This window comes from Gadus macrocephalus, chromosome 22, assembly GCF_031168955.1.
Source record: "Gadus macrocephalus chromosome 22, ASM3116895v1".
Taxonomy (NCBI): domain Eukaryota; kingdom Metazoa; phylum Chordata; class Actinopteri; order Gadiformes; family Gadidae; genus Gadus; species Gadus macrocephalus.
Window position 1 is genome coordinate 10,316,221 of NC_082403.1, and position 17,296 is coordinate 10,333,516.

The 17,296-nt window shown below is 46.1% G+C and overlaps 2 protein-coding genes across 2 annotated transcripts in view; both read right to left on the reverse strand.

Annotated features, from left to right (window-relative positions):
- On the reverse strand, positions 1-2,853 carry LOC132450814 (glutathione S-transferase A-like). Its single transcript, XM_060042912.1, has 6 exons — positions 2,499-2,853; positions 2,021-2,086; positions 1,361-1,466; positions 636-754; positions 322-407; positions 1-213 (listed from the first exon to the last, which is right to left on the reverse strand). Exons 1-6 carry the CDS (start codon positions 2,664-2,666, stop codon positions 81-83), a joined length of 678 nt encoding a protein of 225 aa, XP_059898895.1. The 5' UTR covers positions 2,667-2,853; the 3' UTR covers positions 1-80.
- Positions 2,854-4,444: 1,591 nt separating this feature from the next.
- The window catches only part of fhod3a (formin homology 2 domain containing 3a), a 55,246-nt gene continuing 42,394 nt past the window's right edge, over positions 4,445-17,296 (reverse strand). The window contains 11 exon segments of the mRNA XM_060042911.1: positions 4,445-6,291; positions 6,688-6,855; positions 7,195-7,453; positions 8,001-8,024; positions 8,374-8,578; positions 9,949-10,139; positions 10,651-10,812; positions 11,489-11,608; positions 13,233-13,415; positions 14,022-14,180; positions 16,207-16,347. Coding sequence (XP_059898894.1) covers positions 6,212-6,291; positions 6,688-6,855; positions 7,195-7,453; positions 8,001-8,024; positions 8,374-8,578; positions 9,949-10,139; positions 10,651-10,812; positions 11,489-11,608; positions 13,233-13,415; positions 14,022-14,180; positions 16,207-16,347 — 1,692 coding nt within the window. The 3' untranslated portion in view covers positions 4,445-6,211.

The following is a 17,296-nucleotide window of genomic DNA, read 5'->3' on the forward strand; positions in this document are numbered from 1 at the left end:
TCAGTTCAATACTTTAATACATAAAAAATACAACAACCACAACCAACAGTCATTCATATCACTACATCCTATATTGGGTTTCAGAGGTCCTTGAGCACATCGTAGCCCTGGGGGCTCTCAAGCCAGTGGGGGGGCCAGGAGACCTTGATGCTGGCTCGGCCCTTCAGCAGGCTGTAGTACTTGGCTAGCTTGGGGTACCGCAGCACAGACAGCCTGCCAGGGAAACAGGAAGTGATACGTCATGATCATGGGGCAAAGTCAAGCGTCTGACGAATGATTCATTGTTAATCATTTATCGTTTCATTCTTGATTGCAACGTACCCAAAGCGAAAGGCGCAGGCGACGCTTGGAAAGACAGTCACGTCAGCCAATGAGAACGCCCCTGCGAGGTATGCGCCAGGCCCCACCTATAGATGGATACATACATTGATAAGAGTGTGGGTGTGTTTGTGGGTGTGTTTGTGGCTGTGTGTGTGTGTGTGTGTGTGTGTGTGTGTTGGTGTGTTCATGTTGATAGTTGTGTATGTGTGTGTGTGTGTGTGTGTGTGTGTGTGTGTGTGTGTGTGTGTGTGTGTGTGTGTGTGTGTGTGTGTGTGTATGTATGTGTGCCTGTGTGTAGATGTGTGTGTGCCCACCTGCTCCAAATACTTTTCCCAGAGCTGAAGCTCAGCCCCCAGCACCTCTCTGCTCCTCTTCACCCCTGCCTCACACCTCTCCTCCTCAGGCACAAACCACTCATAGTAGATGACCGCATCTGAGGTTGAAGCATTATCACACAGTGAACACACAAACGGCAGCTTTATGGCCTGCATATGTGTGTGCACGTTTGCGTGTGTGTGTGTGTGTGTGTGTGTGTGTGTGTGTGTGTGTGTGTGTGTGTGTGTGTGTGTGTGTGTGTGTGTGTGTGTGTGTGTGTGTGTGTGTGTGTGTGTGTGTGTGGATGTGTGGGTATGCATGCGTGTGCTAGCATGTGTGCTTGTGTCAGTGTGAAATACACTTAGCATGTTTTCATGCACTCGCCACTTTGGAACATCAGAGGACTAATAAGTAAGAAATTAAACGTGATGCAAATGTAACACTACAATTCAGTTATTAGTAAAGTGTGGTGGAACCGATTCAAACTGATAGAAATGTGGTTCCTCAAGAACGACATTTCGGGGAACAACAAGAGGAAACTTGCTTGCTTTGTTATCAGACTTTTTACATCCAGCACAATGGTGGATTTGCTTCCACCCTTACACTTCTTGTTTATGAAGTGTGAATTTGTGTGTTTGTGTGGGCGTGCCTAGATGTGTTTGTGTGTGTGTGTGTGTGTGTGTGTGTGGGTGTGTGCGTGCGTGTGTGTGTATAAGGTGCATACTGAGCTTATCGTTGAGTGTGATGCCTTCCACCATGCGTTGCAAGGCCAGGGCTTGTTCCGCTGGCGTCTGGGGGAGCAGCCTGGTACCCTTGAGCTGGTACTGGTTCTACACGGACGTAAGGAATAGAGGGGATGGTCACGTCATACATTTCCTACACAGTCTACACAGTGTGTCCTTTCCTTCACCTGTTGACCTTTTGACTCTACACCTTTTACCTCACATTTTTCTCAAATTAGAAAACATACATTCTATAGTTAGAGTGTTAATCATAATCCGAAGTTCCAAACATCTTAACCCTTGCAACCTGTTGTTATTATTCAGATTTTAATGGTGCAAAAGTACCAGCCGGCAGCTTGTAATGTGTGTGTACCTAGGTTCTAGATTCAAACAACAATGTCCATACCTGTGTGACTGTACATGTAGGCCAACTTTAACATTCAACCCCTACCTGCTCATGCATCTAAAAAGGCATTTACTATGAATTTAGTCGTATTTCGGTCTTAATGCTAAATTAATAAATAGTAAACAAACAACATAATCAAACATCACATTTATCAAAAAATAAATGTTCATCGATTTTTTACAGAGCAGACTACTATTTAGCTTGTTTGATTCATTTTGGAGCCTAGGTGTTGTGAGTAGCTGTAAGTGTTGCTTACCTCCAGGAATAAGCATGCTGCGATGGACTCATTCAGGACGCTGTCTCCATGTTTGAAAACAGGGAGCTTGGGGGTTGGTAGAAGGTTGTTTTAGTTGGAGTTGGATAAGGCTTTTTAAAATATGTGGAAGACAGTCACACCTCATTGCACCAAGTTGATTAATCTTGAACTTATCTTGTCCATCTGCTGTGTGGACACAATATGTAAACACATAAAGGGCATTTATTTTTTTCTAATCAAACAAATGGCAGGGGAGATCCTTTTACCTGCGATAACATAAACCAAAACGATATGCCATCACAAATGTTTAAACAGCCGTGAACTATTTTAAACAAACATTGGCAAAGAATAACCGACCCCAGTTCGCCTCTCTATCTGTCTGATCAATATTCCCTCTCTCATTGCAACATATAAACAGTTTTGAAAATGTATCCTCGCCTATGACTCTAGGTGCTTCCATTTCAAGGCGTAGCCTTACCTGTCCTCTCGGGTTGAGCTCTAGGACTTCAGCGGACTTGTGCTCCCCAGCCTCGAAGGACAGCAGCTTGCGTTTGTACCCCTGGAACCACTTCTCCTCCAGGGTGATCATGACTCGCCAGCAGGGGGGGGAGCCTGACCCCCACAACAGACTCATCTTTTTAGCCATGGGGTATCCGGGTTAGTGGATCTTAACGCCGGTAATGTGCATGGACGAACCAATATATTATGATCAACATATACAACTAAAGCTGTGCCATGGGATCAGCTGCTGTGTGGTGCTTTATTGAACCTACTAAAAGAATAAATGCTTTTGCTGACGCACCCACCCAAAGGTCAGTGTGAGCAAAGGTCTGGGAGTGCTTTGCTTGCTCATGAATGACTGCTGCTACTGAGGAAAATGAAAGCGCGTTTATGCATTATGAAATCCCACCATCACTCATTTAGCCTGATCTGCCCTCACTGGCATTATTCCGATTAGCATTGGATGTAAAGGATTGGGATTTTATTGTTTTATGGCTGTAGTTATGATTATATGATTATAAAAACATCATATTTTACTGGTGCTTTAGGTCTAGATTGTAAGTGAACATAGAGAGTAAGTTATTTTCTACTGCTATCTGCTATCTAAACTAGACATGTCGCCACAAGTGCATTTTTTTAATAAAAATTCAATGTGGTCGCTAGCCTAGAGCCAACTCGATGTGTACACAATAATCCGTGAGCGTATGCTCGCGTGCTAATGCTGGCAAGGCCAATGAGCGAGCACGTCAAGTTTAAAGTCTTTGGGCCTCTTTGAAGCCGACTTGTGATTGTTTTAAGAAAATAATTTGTCATTTTTGGGGGGATTGTGAGTTATAGGGGCACGTTTTGCCAAATAGTTACTTTACATTTTGGAGACCTGTTTAAGTTTCTATACGTGTTCCAACTTGGACAACTCTGTGTTGCTCACCTTCGGAATGGTTGAAGTCAGAGTTATTACCTCATTGACATCCATTATAAAAAATAGCTAGATGAGCACCTGCAACCGTGGTCATGGAAATTGAGACTGTGAAGTAATTTCTTTAGCTTTCGACGCAAAACCTTCCACATTACACAAGGGGGGTGTTCTTGATGGGCACACTAAATTTGAGTTCCTAGGGGTTCTCTGAAGCAGACTTGTGATTTGGTTGAATGAGGGCGGTCATTTGCATAATTGCATATATCGGCCATAACTCTTCACTTTTTATGTGGGCCAAATTTGGATCATTTGGGTTTACGGGTCGGTTTTTCTGATTATTTATAGAGGGTCATTATGGTCTTTTAGGCAAAAAAAATCAACATGTCAAATAAGGACCAGTCACCAAGTGGCCGTTTAGGTTAGGTATTCAGGTTTGGAGTGGTCGATTTGAGTGTTTCGTCCCCATTTACTCATCCTAAAATGAGGCGGAAGTATGATAACAATTACATGACCGCAATAGAGTTGCTTGCTCTGCAACCACACTAATATATATCGTACCACTACACTGGAACTTAAACTGAATCAAACTAATGTTTAGTGATATGGCGCCATCTGCTGACCAAAGACTGAAACTAAACACAGGATCGGTTCCTTGTAAAATACTAATTAGCCATCTACTGTCATGAAAATACTTTATCCCTGTTTACATTTTCTAACCCATGCCGTTCGTGTTGGACCATGAAGACATCCTTTCCTTTTAATTTGCCTCACATTTGAGCGTAAGGTTTTCAGCGTCTTCTGCTCCAACTATTTACCTTTTAATCTTATTTACCAATGTAACTAAACTAAGAACATAATACCATGGGTCATGTTATCATGTTCTCAAAAGTAGATATTTTTGAGTAAATATAAGAAATTCATCTTTAGGGGTCTTTGGGTGAAACTGGCCTCCCAGTTACGGTAACGATCACACACCTCAACCCAAAAAAGTGCTTCAGAATCAGACAATATTGTAGATACTTTTTTATTATTGCAGAATGTTTCTACAGCGTTTCAAGTGTGTGTGTGTGTGTGTGTGTGTGTGTGTGTGTGTGTGTGTGTGTGTGTGTGCGTGTGTGTGTGTGTGTGCATGTGTGTAACCATGGGTCTTGCGCGTTTACCTTACCCATTTGTAAAAGTGACATTTCTTCAAGTGAGACTGCCGTTTGCCTTTCTGTTCTGGCAGCAGAGTGGGAGTTTTAACAGGTCACTTCAACAGCAGGCACAAGGCTGGCTGAGCGTACCGACAACACACATTCATAAAGTCCATATAAACTCTCCAAACCAAAAAGGTCAAAACAATTCATGTCAGCTGTGGCCGTGCTGTCTGTTTGTAGTTTATATTGTTTTGTGTGTTTGCACTTTTTCTCAAAATTATAAATTCACGTGATTAGGTTATTTAGTGAACCCTTCACTGTCAGGCTATACAAGTTTCTACAGAAAAGTAAATACAAAACCATACAAAATAACACTACACATGCACACAACAGTACGCGGTGGTACTAAGCAGCCGAGGAGGGCATGTACACATACGCCGTTCTCTGTCCTTCAAAATACCGTTATTTTACAATTTAAAACTCTTTCTATTTTCTTCTCTTTTTTTACACTTTATAAACAGTTTCGCTGAGATAAAAATGTAGTCCTATCTGTATAATTTATTTCGATAAAGCTTGCGCTTTAAAAGCAACGTAAGGTGCAAGATGTCACGTCTTGTGGTAACCTGGTGACTCTCCGTTTTCATTTATAATAAATTAGAAAATAAAAAGGATCTTCATCTTCGGACAAACAAAAAAGGAAAAACCTTTGAACAGTATAACAAATCGGCTAGAATAGCTATATATTTACTTAGCTAAACCATAAAATGTTCATGTGAGACGTTGAAAAGTAGCCGGATATAAAAACACAGTGAGAAAGTGACTGAGAAAATGTAAGAGAGAGAAAGGGAGTGAGGGAGAGAGAGAGAGAGAGTGGTCAAACAGGTATTCTGTTGTCCTTTTAGAAATCAAAGGCACACGTGAGTTTGCTTCCACCTAAACCTCACTGTCCTAACCTCTGCCCCAGATTGCCTGGCATGACCAAACAAAAGCTGCATTTTGCCCACACACACACAAACACGCGCAACAGACACACCCATACACACGCACTACAGGTTCTTAGCAAAAGCGTTGCTGTGTTGTGTCGTTGTTGACGTCCAGCTGGGCTAGTCAGAACTACTAGATAGTAAAGTGTCTGTTTCTTCTGGATCAATCCCATAATAATACCAGTCTTCATGACCTTAGTTCACAGCGTTAAGTAGACTGAACGGCGACGAGTATCCGAGTTGCAGGTTTACATTGTGTCGGCTGTCATCTCTTTGCGACGCCATTCAACAGGGCTTAAACGTGTTTGTATTTCAGTCTGTCTCCCATCATTAGACACAACCTTGTGCTTTTCAATTACACTGCGTCCCTTCTTCACTGTGCTAAGTGGTTCCTTACTCCCTTCCAGGAGGACCAACCCCTGTAGCAAAATGCAATTGGTTGCCTTGTCAGTCACACACCTCGAACAAGCGCGTGATTCGCTAGCGGCGGGGAGCTACGGTGTTGCCGATTGGCTAAGCGGAGAGCACAACACAACAAAAAACGGAACAAAACAAAACAGGGGAGGGCAGGGGAGCGGAGGGAGGGGGAAGGCGACGGTGCGAGAGAGGTTAGGTCTGGGCTGAGCCTGGCTTGTCTTGCAGCCTGGAGGTCACGTCACTGCAGTTCCGGGGAGTCGCACAGCCCCAAAGCCAGGGCCTCCTCTGGGGTGAGTCCTGTCTTCAGGGTGCGCCTCACTGTGGAGAAGGAGAACGGAGAGGAATGAGACAAGAGAAAGAGGGGATGCAAACACAGGGGAGGAGTGGGGAAGGAAAGAGGAGGACGGGGAGATACGTTGGGAAGGGACGAGTGGAGTAGGTCAGAGAAGTGAGGGGAGGGGAGAGAAGGGGAGGAAGTGAAGAGGTAACGAGGGGAGAGAAGTGATGGTAGAGCGGAGGGGAGAAAGAGAAGAGGAAAGAAGAATGGAGGGGAAGGAAGAAGTGAAAAATGAAGAACAGAGGAAAGGAGAAGAGATGACATAGAAGAAAATGAAGGAAAGAATCAAAACAACGAGACAGAAAGGTTTTTTTGGTCCAAGAAATGACAGTTGTGGACTAGACATTGATAACCATCCATTTAGTGTCCAAACGTACGGGACTTGCGGTTGGCCCGTGACCTCCTCCTCTCGCGGGGCTGGGTCCTGGTGCCGGGCCCCTGGGTGGCCGACCTCACGATGCGCTCCATGATCTCATCGGCCGCGTCGTCGCCGCACGCCGGGGAGTCCTCGGGGGCAGGCGGCGTCCACGCTTGCACAATGCGACCTGATTGGACCACAGAACGCGACAGATTAGGAGACCATGGCAGGAGTGCCCTCCATCGTTTGATTGTTAAATATTTGGGGAGGTAAAACTTGGTTTGTAACAGCCAGCCAGTACAGTTAAGTAATGGGGGAAACCTAGACTTTAACAGCATTTGTCATTTTTAGCTGACCCGGCTCAAAAGCCACTAAAATCTACTTTTAAACCCATGTCAGTATGGAGCAGGTATAGAGACAGGTAGGAGGTAAACACCTTGACCCTACATCACCACACCATGGGTCACCAGGCTACGGATGGCCAGCTCAGGGTAACCTTTCTCAATTGTACAGACTGTTTGCTGACCTCCACGACCGGGGCGTGAGCGTGTCCGCCGTAGCCCGGCTAGCAAGGGGACCTCTCGCTCCCCTTCTCCTCCTGCTCCTCCTGCTCCTCCTCCTCCTCCTCCTCCTCCTCCTCCCAGGCTGGCTCTCAGCACCGCCTTCATGCTCTCGTGCTCGGCCGCGTCCTCAGCGTGGCCCAGGCCCTGGGGCTGCTCGCTCTCCAGGTGGCCACTAGGGGCGCTGCTGCTGTTGCTCAGCCCGCCTGAGCCGTAGCGACCGCCCTGGGAAAGGATGGAAGAGGATTCAGTTAGGTTTGTTTATTTATTTTTATTTATAAATATATATTTTAAAAGCAGCAGGAATTTGTTTGTATCGCCTAGAGCAGGGGTTTTCTGCAGAATATTTTTTTTATATTTATTTATATTAATATAAAATATGTGTTGTGCAGTAATGCATTTTGATTATCAACTCAACAGTGGGATAATTAGGATTACTTAATGTATGTTGTGCAGTAATATACAGTACTCAACTGTTTTGTCTTCAAACATACTGATACAAACACAACTTACACAGACATGCATGTATATTTTATAAACAAAAAACAATCATCAATGTTTAATTTGGTCCATTTGGCCACTGCTGTGACCCGCTTATGTAGCGCGGCCCACAAATCAGAAACCCCTCACTAAACATCCACAATTCCATATTTCTAAGTGAAAGATCGGAAAGGTGCAGAAACAGCAGTCAGTGTCATGCACGCAATGATGCACAGAGTCACACACACCCACACACACACATGCAGACACTGACACGTGGACAAAGTGATACCTCGCCCTCCTCTTCTTCATCAGACTACGTGGGAAAGAGAGAGTCAGGAAATGAAGATCAGAGATTTTGATGAAAATGGTCAAGAAAAAATGAAATGGTGAAACGGAAAAAAGGCAAAGAAAGGTAAAGTGTGTAAAGAACGGAACCTGGGCGGAATATATGAGGTGTGTGTGAATGTATGAACATGTTTCACCACTTATTTATTCAATAATTCATAGCGCACACGCTTCTATCAAAAGCAACTCCAACTGGAGTCGGATTCATATCATTAACGATCAAGTAGATAGTCCAGCACTTTGCTTAAAGGTACCCTGCCATCCCTGGGCTTTCAAACCCAAGACCCAAATGTCATGGATCACGTGACCGAACTCACCGGCGCGTTGACGTCCACGATCATCTTCCCGCGCGTCTTGTTGCGCTCGCGGTGGTCGGCGCGCTTCTGCTTCTGCTGCAGCACGCGGTCGCGCGTGGTGCGGTACTCCAGCGCGAACTCGCTGAGGATCTTGCTGAAGCGGTGCACGCTGATCTCACGCACGCTGTAGGCCGGGTGGCCCAGGAACAGCAGGAAGGCGTGGAACCTGAGGTGGGGAGCGAGAGAAGAGAACAACGGCTCTTTTATTAGGCGCTGCAGGTGAGCTTTAAGAGCCCCTCGTTTCGTTTGAGTGTAATTTGTGAGGAATGCCGCAGAAGTCCGTCAGCTGTTAGTGGGTCAAACGCTCTGTGAGAATGTATTTTACTTCCTCTTTATGAGGCAATGAAACAGTATATTCATTTTGTTTCTTTTTATTTATGATTGTCAAGCACGTGCACAGCCTCATTAGCTCCACCACAGGTGTGTGAATGCAATAGTTCTCAACGGCGGGGATACGTCAGAAGGAAGGGAGCAGGGACGGACAGGGTGTTTTGTTGCTTTGTTTATTCAAAGAATCGGGCTCTCTTTTGCTCCTTTCGGTCTCCCTCTATCCTACCTACAGCAGCTTCAACCTGTCCTGCCTTATTCCAATGACTCCTCAACACTCCAGTCCAGTCCTCGAAAACTATTCAATTGGAATGAAATGCTTCAATTGTTCCCGGCCGCACTTCGAGAGACTCCCTCCATGAGTCCCTTTGGGGTAGAAGCCTCGACTAAATGACTGAAGTGTAAATCTAACAGAAATCCATGGAGAGGGGGCTGACTCCCCAGGGCTGAGTGGAGTATCCGTGTGTTTTGACAGGAAGGGATTTTCTCTGGAAGTGGTAAACAGAATTGTTCTCTTTAGTTTCCCGCGGGGAGACCAAACCACTGTTTATTCTCCCATTAAAACCACCCCGATGCGCTACATGTGAGGCCGTCTCATCAACGTGATCCCACTGGAACTCGGCGGTAATGAGGCGTGCCCGAGAGGTTGTGGAGGAAGGGGAAGTCATCCCTTCTTCCCTCGCCACAACCTCCACGGCGGCAGACGCTACGCTAACGGGAGACCCGTCGCGCACGCCACGGACGGGGACGGACGGAATGTGCAACCGAGAAAAACGCCGGAAAACAAAAAAACAAGAACACACACACACACACACACACACACACACACACAAACACTCAAACTCCGGGTTTAACAAGTTGCCTTTACTATTTTATGGAGAGTAAACAGTCAAGGTAAAAGTAACTTGACTGATATTAACCTCTAGCCTCATTGCTTCATATCCCACTTTGATGCCCTATTCTTACTAATTACTGATCTGGAACATAAGCACATTTTAAAAGGATCATTTAGTGTAGCTTAAAGACCGTTTTAAAAGGACCACTGTGGAAAGATGACTAACTACTCTCAGAATGTCGTAGTCAAAACAGAACTTTATTTACCCCCGAAAAGAGGGTAGATCTGGAAGGGATGTTTTCCAGTTTTCCCGTTGTACGTGTGGCTCGGCTCGACCCATGGCGGTGTGGTCGGCGTGGAGACGGGGGCTCTACCTGTTGATGATCCGGCGGTGGACGATCTTCAGGATGATGATGCGCTCGGCGCAGTCCTTGAGGAAGTCCGACATCTTCTGCTTGAGCTGGGCCTTCATCTCGTGCTTGGCGATCACCTTCAGGTGGTCCCAGGAGGCTTTGCAGCGGCGCTCCATCTGGGTCAGGGTCTCCTGCAGCTGGTCGAAGTCCACCTGGGGGGAGAGAGGGAGGGAGGGTCAAATCCGAGACGATATCCCATGTCGGGGGTCACGATTAAGGTTTGATTGGATTGCTTTCATGGCGATTCACTCTAGTGCATTAAGCCAAAACGTGCATCCGTCCTAAGAGACTTGAAGTGCCTTTTTTGTACATTATGGAGCAGGTAGGGGTGAGGCATCCTGGTAGACTGAGGACAATATAATTTGAATCCAGAACCTTTATTCTGTGCGTCAATCACCGTACACACTAGACTATTTCGACTCAATTAATTATTAGTATGAATGAGTTTGATTCCCAAGGTTGCAATAGAGGGGGGTGAGGGTTCCCAACAAGTCAATCTACATGGGGTTATACACTGCTTGTGAACACACTGTTGGAATACAATGGTACAACCACCACCACACAGTGTCTACCACTTCCATCCCGCCTCACCGTGCCATGGATGAATGTTGACCTTTACATAAGTCCCATGAACACGGCGCCATACAGTGACCTATGACTGACCTTGGCGGAGCGGGTGATGGCGCCGATCTCGGAGTAGAGGTCGGAGCTCTGGGGGAAGTTCTCGGCCACCACGGAGCAGACGTGGTGCAGCAGGGACTGCTTGTGCACCGTGTCCTTCACCTCCGGAACCTTCTCCAGGTAGGTCAGCTCAAAGCCCTTCGCCTGGACACGCACGCACACGCACACACACACACACACACACACACACGCACGCACACACACACACGCACACACACACACACACACACACACACACACACACATGTATACACATCCAAACACACACACACATACACACAAAGAGACAAACACACAAACACACGCACACACACACACACACACACACACACACATCCAAACACACATACACACACACACACATATACACAAAGAGACAAACACACGCACACACGCACACACACACATATATACACATCCAAACACACGTACACACACAGAGACCAACACACAAACACACGCACACACACACACACACACACGCAATCAGACATGCACACACACAAACAAAAACACACGCACACAAACACACCGAAACACACACACACACACACACACACACACACACACACACACACACACACACACACACACACACACACACACACACACACACAGTCAGACGAGCAGACACACAAACAAAAACAAACACACATCGAAAGAAACACACACACACATCATCAGATAAACAGTGAAGGAGGCCTTTCATTACAGCTTTAAGTGATGTAAGTGTGTCGGGAAAAGGAGAAGATCAGAGGGAGAGCGAGGGGGGGGGGTCGGGACAGGGAGGGGGGGGATCGGGACGGGGAGGGGGTCTTACGTTGGTTCCGTTGAGGAAGTTACCAATGGCGAGCAGCGTGGAGAGGATGTGGCGCAGCGTCTTGTTCTTCTCCAGCTGCTCCATCCCTTCCTTCAAGTCCTGCAGGGGCTCTGCCACTTCCTGGAGACACACACACACACACACACACACACACACACACACACAGGCACACACACACACACACACCCGCACGCACGCATACACAAACACAAACATTTACAAAAACACACACAAATAAACATACACACACACAGACACACACACAAACAATTACACACACATACACACACAAACACCATTAAAAGTTAATGGAGACATACCAACAGCATGCGCATCTCATTGCAGACCCATGGTGACCTAAGTGTACAACAGGTGGTTGTTCTGTGTTCTGTGGTTACCGCAGGTTGTGTGAGGATGTGTCATCCGTTTGCTATCAAAATCTGCTTCTGATTACACAAGCCTTTGAAGCTTTTATCCAGGAAGCTCTCCTCTATGTGTGTGTGTGTTTGTGTGAGTTCACATGTGTGTGTGTCTGTGTGTGTGTGTTATGTGTTCACATGCATGTTTGTGTGTGTTAGGGTTGTCAAATCTTATTCGTCAGGCCTGAGCCACCGTTGACTGATGGTCAAATGATTTATCATGTCTTTTTGACAGTGTCGTCATATTGTGAAAGCATCTGCATTCAATTTGACAGAAAATAAGGGAATATGGACCAAGATACAGGCTAATACAATACCTGGTATCTAATGTTATACATATATGAAATTAAACGGTGGCTGGTTTCTTTGGAGACAGAGCTGTTGTCTCTGCAGGGTGTGTGTGTGTGTGTGTGTGTGTGTGTGTGTGTGTGTGTGTGTGTGTGTGTGTGTGTGTGTGTGTGTGTGTGTGTGTGTGTGTGTGTCTCGGTATGTTGCTCTCTATTAAAAGCACTCCTGCAGCCGACCGGTCCCACCGGGACGAGTGGGGAATGTTTGGAGATCAGAGCCATACGGAAAACTGTAAAATTTACAGGAGAGCCGACATGTTTTCCATTCTGCAGCCCCGTCTTTGAACTCCGGCCCCTCTTCCTCCCACCCTAAGTGCATTCCTTGCGCGTGTGTGTGTGTGTGTGTGTGTGTGTGTGTGTGTGTGTGTGTGTGTGTGTGTGTGTGTGTGTGTGTGTGTGTGTGTGTGTGTGTGTGTGTGTGTGTGTGTGTGTGTGTGTGTGTGTGTGTGCGTGCGTGCGTGCGTGCGTGCGTGCGTGCGTGCGTGCGTGCGTGCGTGCGTGCGTGCGTGTGTCAGGAAACACTGAAGCTTCATTAGAAAAGCGGCACGTTTGGTCATTTGTTGTCATGCTGTGATATAATGATAGTGTTGTTGTGTGGCTTGGAATCAAGGAAATACAAATACATGAAGGAGCCGAGGATGGGCCTCTTACATATGAATTCCTGCAGATATTCAGAATCGAACACATATCCTTCTGGCTGGCCGTCTAACACTTCGGGCGCTACCCATCCAGCCCTCCTTACGAGTTGACAACTGATTTTAATCTTCTTCCAATTCAGAAATGTTTGTTCTTTATTTCCCGTAAAATATTTATACAATCCACATTTTTGCCCCAAAAATAAATTTGAATCTAAAATTTGTTTTGGAAAAGAGTTTTTTTTGGGGGGGGTGGATTGAAAAATGTTCAAGAATCCGCATTTTAGTAATTCATTGTTTCTCCAGCCCTGGCCTCCCCTCTGGCCCTCCTCCAGCTACACACCTTCTCGGTGGCCTCGTAGTCCAGCTTGAAGGCCCAGAGCTGCAGGCGCGCCGACAGCTCGCTGATGGAGGACAGGCTGAGCAGGAACTGCTCCGCCGAGCCCAGCGGCACGTCGGGGTTGGCCAGCTGGGCCTCCTGGATCCTCTGCTTCTCCTCCTCCGTGGGGATCATGGTCAGGATTTTCTAGAGGGAGAGAGAGAGAGAGAGAGAGAGAGAGAGAGAGAGAGAGAGAGAGAGAGACAGAGAGACAGAGAGACAGAGAGACAGAGAGAGAGAGAGAGAGAGACAGAGAGAGAGAGAGAGAGAGAGAGAGAGAGAGAGAGAGAGAGAGAGAGAGAGAGAGAGAGAGACAGAGAGAGAGAGAGAGAGAGAGAGAGAGAGAGAGAGAGTATATACGTTGGGTGCATCCTTTGTCAACATGGAGGGCCAAAGTGGGTATCAAACCTTAATTAAGGTGGAAATGTAGCATGCTCAACCAGTTGAGCCAGATATCAACGTAGCAGTAGCAGGTGTAGAAGTAGTAATGGTAGTCGTGGTATTAGTTGTAGTAGTAGTAGTAATAGTATGGTAGTGTGGTAGTGGTGTTGGTCAAAGTAATAATACACTTCAGTTTCAAAGCACTGTTTAAGAACAAGCTTTGCAAAGTGCAGAGAATACAGCAGAGGGCAAAATTAAACAACGCAGAGAAAAAAAAGATAGTCAGATAAACCAGGATTAGCAATAAAATAACCAAAATGGGTCAATAAAAACTGTTAAAAACTGGGCAGGGTTGATCACAGCAGTGCCTACCTCTATGCCCTCCTTGTTGAGCGCGTACTCGTCAAAGTTGACGATGGCGGTCTTGATGGTGCGTGGGGGGGGCAGTACTGTCATGCCGATGTTGATGGCGTTGCTCCTCTTGGAGTCCAGCACTATGACCTCCTGCCGCTTGCCGTCCGCCGCCGTTTTCTGTAGTCATACACACACGCACACACACACACACACACACACACACACACACACACACACACACACGCACGCACAGAGAAACACACTCATACACACGTACGCATGCACATACACAGAGAAATAGAAATACACACCGAACACACACACACACACACACACAAACAATGCAAATATACTCACATACACACACACCGACACAAATGCACACATACACATACACATCCGGGCACACACACACACACACACACACACACACACAGAAAGGGTCAATGTCTCTATCTGCGTCTCCCTTTATTGACTATTATAGGCTTAGTGGGATCTCCCCCTGAAGCTAAATGGAAAGCAGCTGTGGCAAAGGAGTTAGCCTAGCTCGGCTTCCCTTTCATTCGCTTGATTTTATCGCCATAGCTTCAAGAGCTATGAAACATATGTGTCGTATATATAGGAGCCCAGTGTGTAGATACTTGAGTCACGTGAATAACGACTTCATAAAACTCTGAAAGTAACACTAGAAGCGGGCGAGAACACAGCGAGTAACATCAGAGCAGGTGTTAAGAACTAGCTTGCGCTCGCTAGAGGACACGCCACATGTAGTCAATTCCATTATGCCATTCTTACATAACCATAACTATTACCATATGAGTGCTTATAATCGTACGCTGAATCAAAACATTGAAATACACATTGAACATATGTTTTTGTCTGTGAGTTTGATGTCCATCTGCTGTCCATTGAAGATAACTTGTTTCGTAGTGTACCCGTAACAATTGTAAGGAACAAAGTCCTGGCTTTTTTTATTTCCGTTTCCAGTGGCATACATAAGAGCATATTCCCGGCTTTTGGGGACAGAGAAACACTGACCTAAGGTAACCCATAAGGGTAGCCCCTAACCATAGCTACCTTTCCATTCCCACCCTTGAAGAACAATATTAGCTGATCTCCGTTGACACCCAGGTGCGGACCACCCGGCCGCAGTCAGGGGACAGGGGGGTGCAGGCGAATTGATAATTGGTGCAGTTAGTGGCATGTGTGTGTGTATGGTGTTTATGTGTGTGTGTGTGTGTGTGTGTGTGTGTGTGTGTGTGTGTGTGTGTGTGTGTGTGTGTGTGTGTGTGTGTGTGTGTGTGTGTGTGTGTGTGTGTGTGTGCGCGTGGGTGTGGGTGTGTGGCTGAAATGCGAGGGGCCTGGTTCGAGCTGCCTGTCTTTGTGAAACACACTTTTACCATTTATAGGCCATGTGGGACTTAAAGAGTCCAAGAGCCGGGGCTGGGCCGCTCTACTTGACTCTGCTCCGGTTAGAACGGCGGAGAACACATAAGCACACAAGACCACACAGACCTCACTACTACGAGCGCTGCTGGGGGCCGGGGGGAGGACTGACTTCTGTTTCGTTGTGCAGGATCATCTAGGTGTCAAATAATCACCGACCACACAAACCACGGGGATTCAGTGTAATAAATCCTGCATGTCTCGCCAAATTCAACAAACGTGTCGAAAGAGTTACGCATCATTTTTTGTGTGGAGGAGGTGAGGTTTTGCCAGACGGTGAAGCTAAACAACATAGACGGTTTATTCTAGGTTTTGGCCGCATCTTGCTAGCCTGGGTATACCCATGCTGCCTTGCACGCGATTTCATTTTGCGCTGCAAGGCAGCCTGGATTCCATGGAGTCCGAATTTCGCCTGAGATAGGGAACCAATCACAGAACGGGGAGGGACGGCAAGACGATGACGACGTCTATTCGACACACCCATCGTCTTCTTCCTTATCGAATTTCTGTCGCTCTACATGCGCCATCTGGTATAATTGATACGATTGGCTATGAGCTAGGTACAGACTCATATGATAGACATTCGTAGCGCCAAATAAACGGCTCCGGGCAATCGTAAACCACGCCTCAAATACGAGAAAATGAATGCGTGGCCGTTAGCCGGGCTAGAATCTTGCTAGCGTCACAAACAAATCTGTGAGTGTGAACCCCAAAGTGAACCCAGCATGCTCTACACATGGGCCGTCGCTCCCTTTACCTTGGTCACGGCGATCTCCTTGGATTTGGTCTCAAACAGGTGCTCCAGTTTGGCCGTGTCCACTTTGACGGGCTCCAGTTTGGACCAGAGGGAGTCTCCGCTGCGGCTGTAGTCCTGGTCCTGGTACTCAGACGGCCGCACCTGTTCACAACCACAACCAGGTGGAACACATTCAGCAAACCGGGACGCTTCTTTGATGTGTTCGCCGAATACCAATGAAACCCCAGAAACATTGAGTTCCCAACGCATAACCCTGGAGACCAAGACCAATAAAGCCAACAAAACAGAGAAGTCTAAATCGTGGAACCAGAACAACAACAACAACAACCGAGCATTTGCCAGTACCCACTGATGAGTTACGTTGACGGTAATAATCTAATACAAATGAAAGAAAACAAGCTACACGCTAATTAACTTTAGCGTGTACTTCACGCTCAACTTCCAGGTAAAACTATTAACTATTACCAGGACTTGAACGCAGCACTATGAACAGTACTATAGAACTATAAACAGGACTATATAACTACGAAAAGTACTAATGTACTATGAACAGTACTATAGAACTATAAACAGGACTATATAACTACGAAAAGTACTAATGTACTATGAACAGTACTATAGAACTATGAACACTACTATAGTACTATGAACAGTACTATAGACCTATGAACAGTACTATACAACTATAAACAGTACCAGTGTGCTATAAACAGCCCTATAGAACTATAGAATTATAAAGAGCACTCTAGATCTATAAGCAGCAACATAGAACTATAAGCAGCACTACTATAGAGCTATAAAAAGCACTACTATAGAGCTATGAACAGCACTACTATAGAGCTATGAACAGCACTACAATAGAGCTATGAACAGCACTATAGAACTATAAACAACACTATAGAACTATAAGCAGCACTATAGAACTATAAGCAGCACTATAGAGCTATAAACAGCACTATAGAGCTATAAGCAGCACTATAGAACTATAAACAGCACTATAGAACTATAAGCAGCACTATAGAGCTATAAGCAGCAACTATAGAACTATAAGCAGTACTATAGAGCTATAAGCAACACTATAGAACTATAA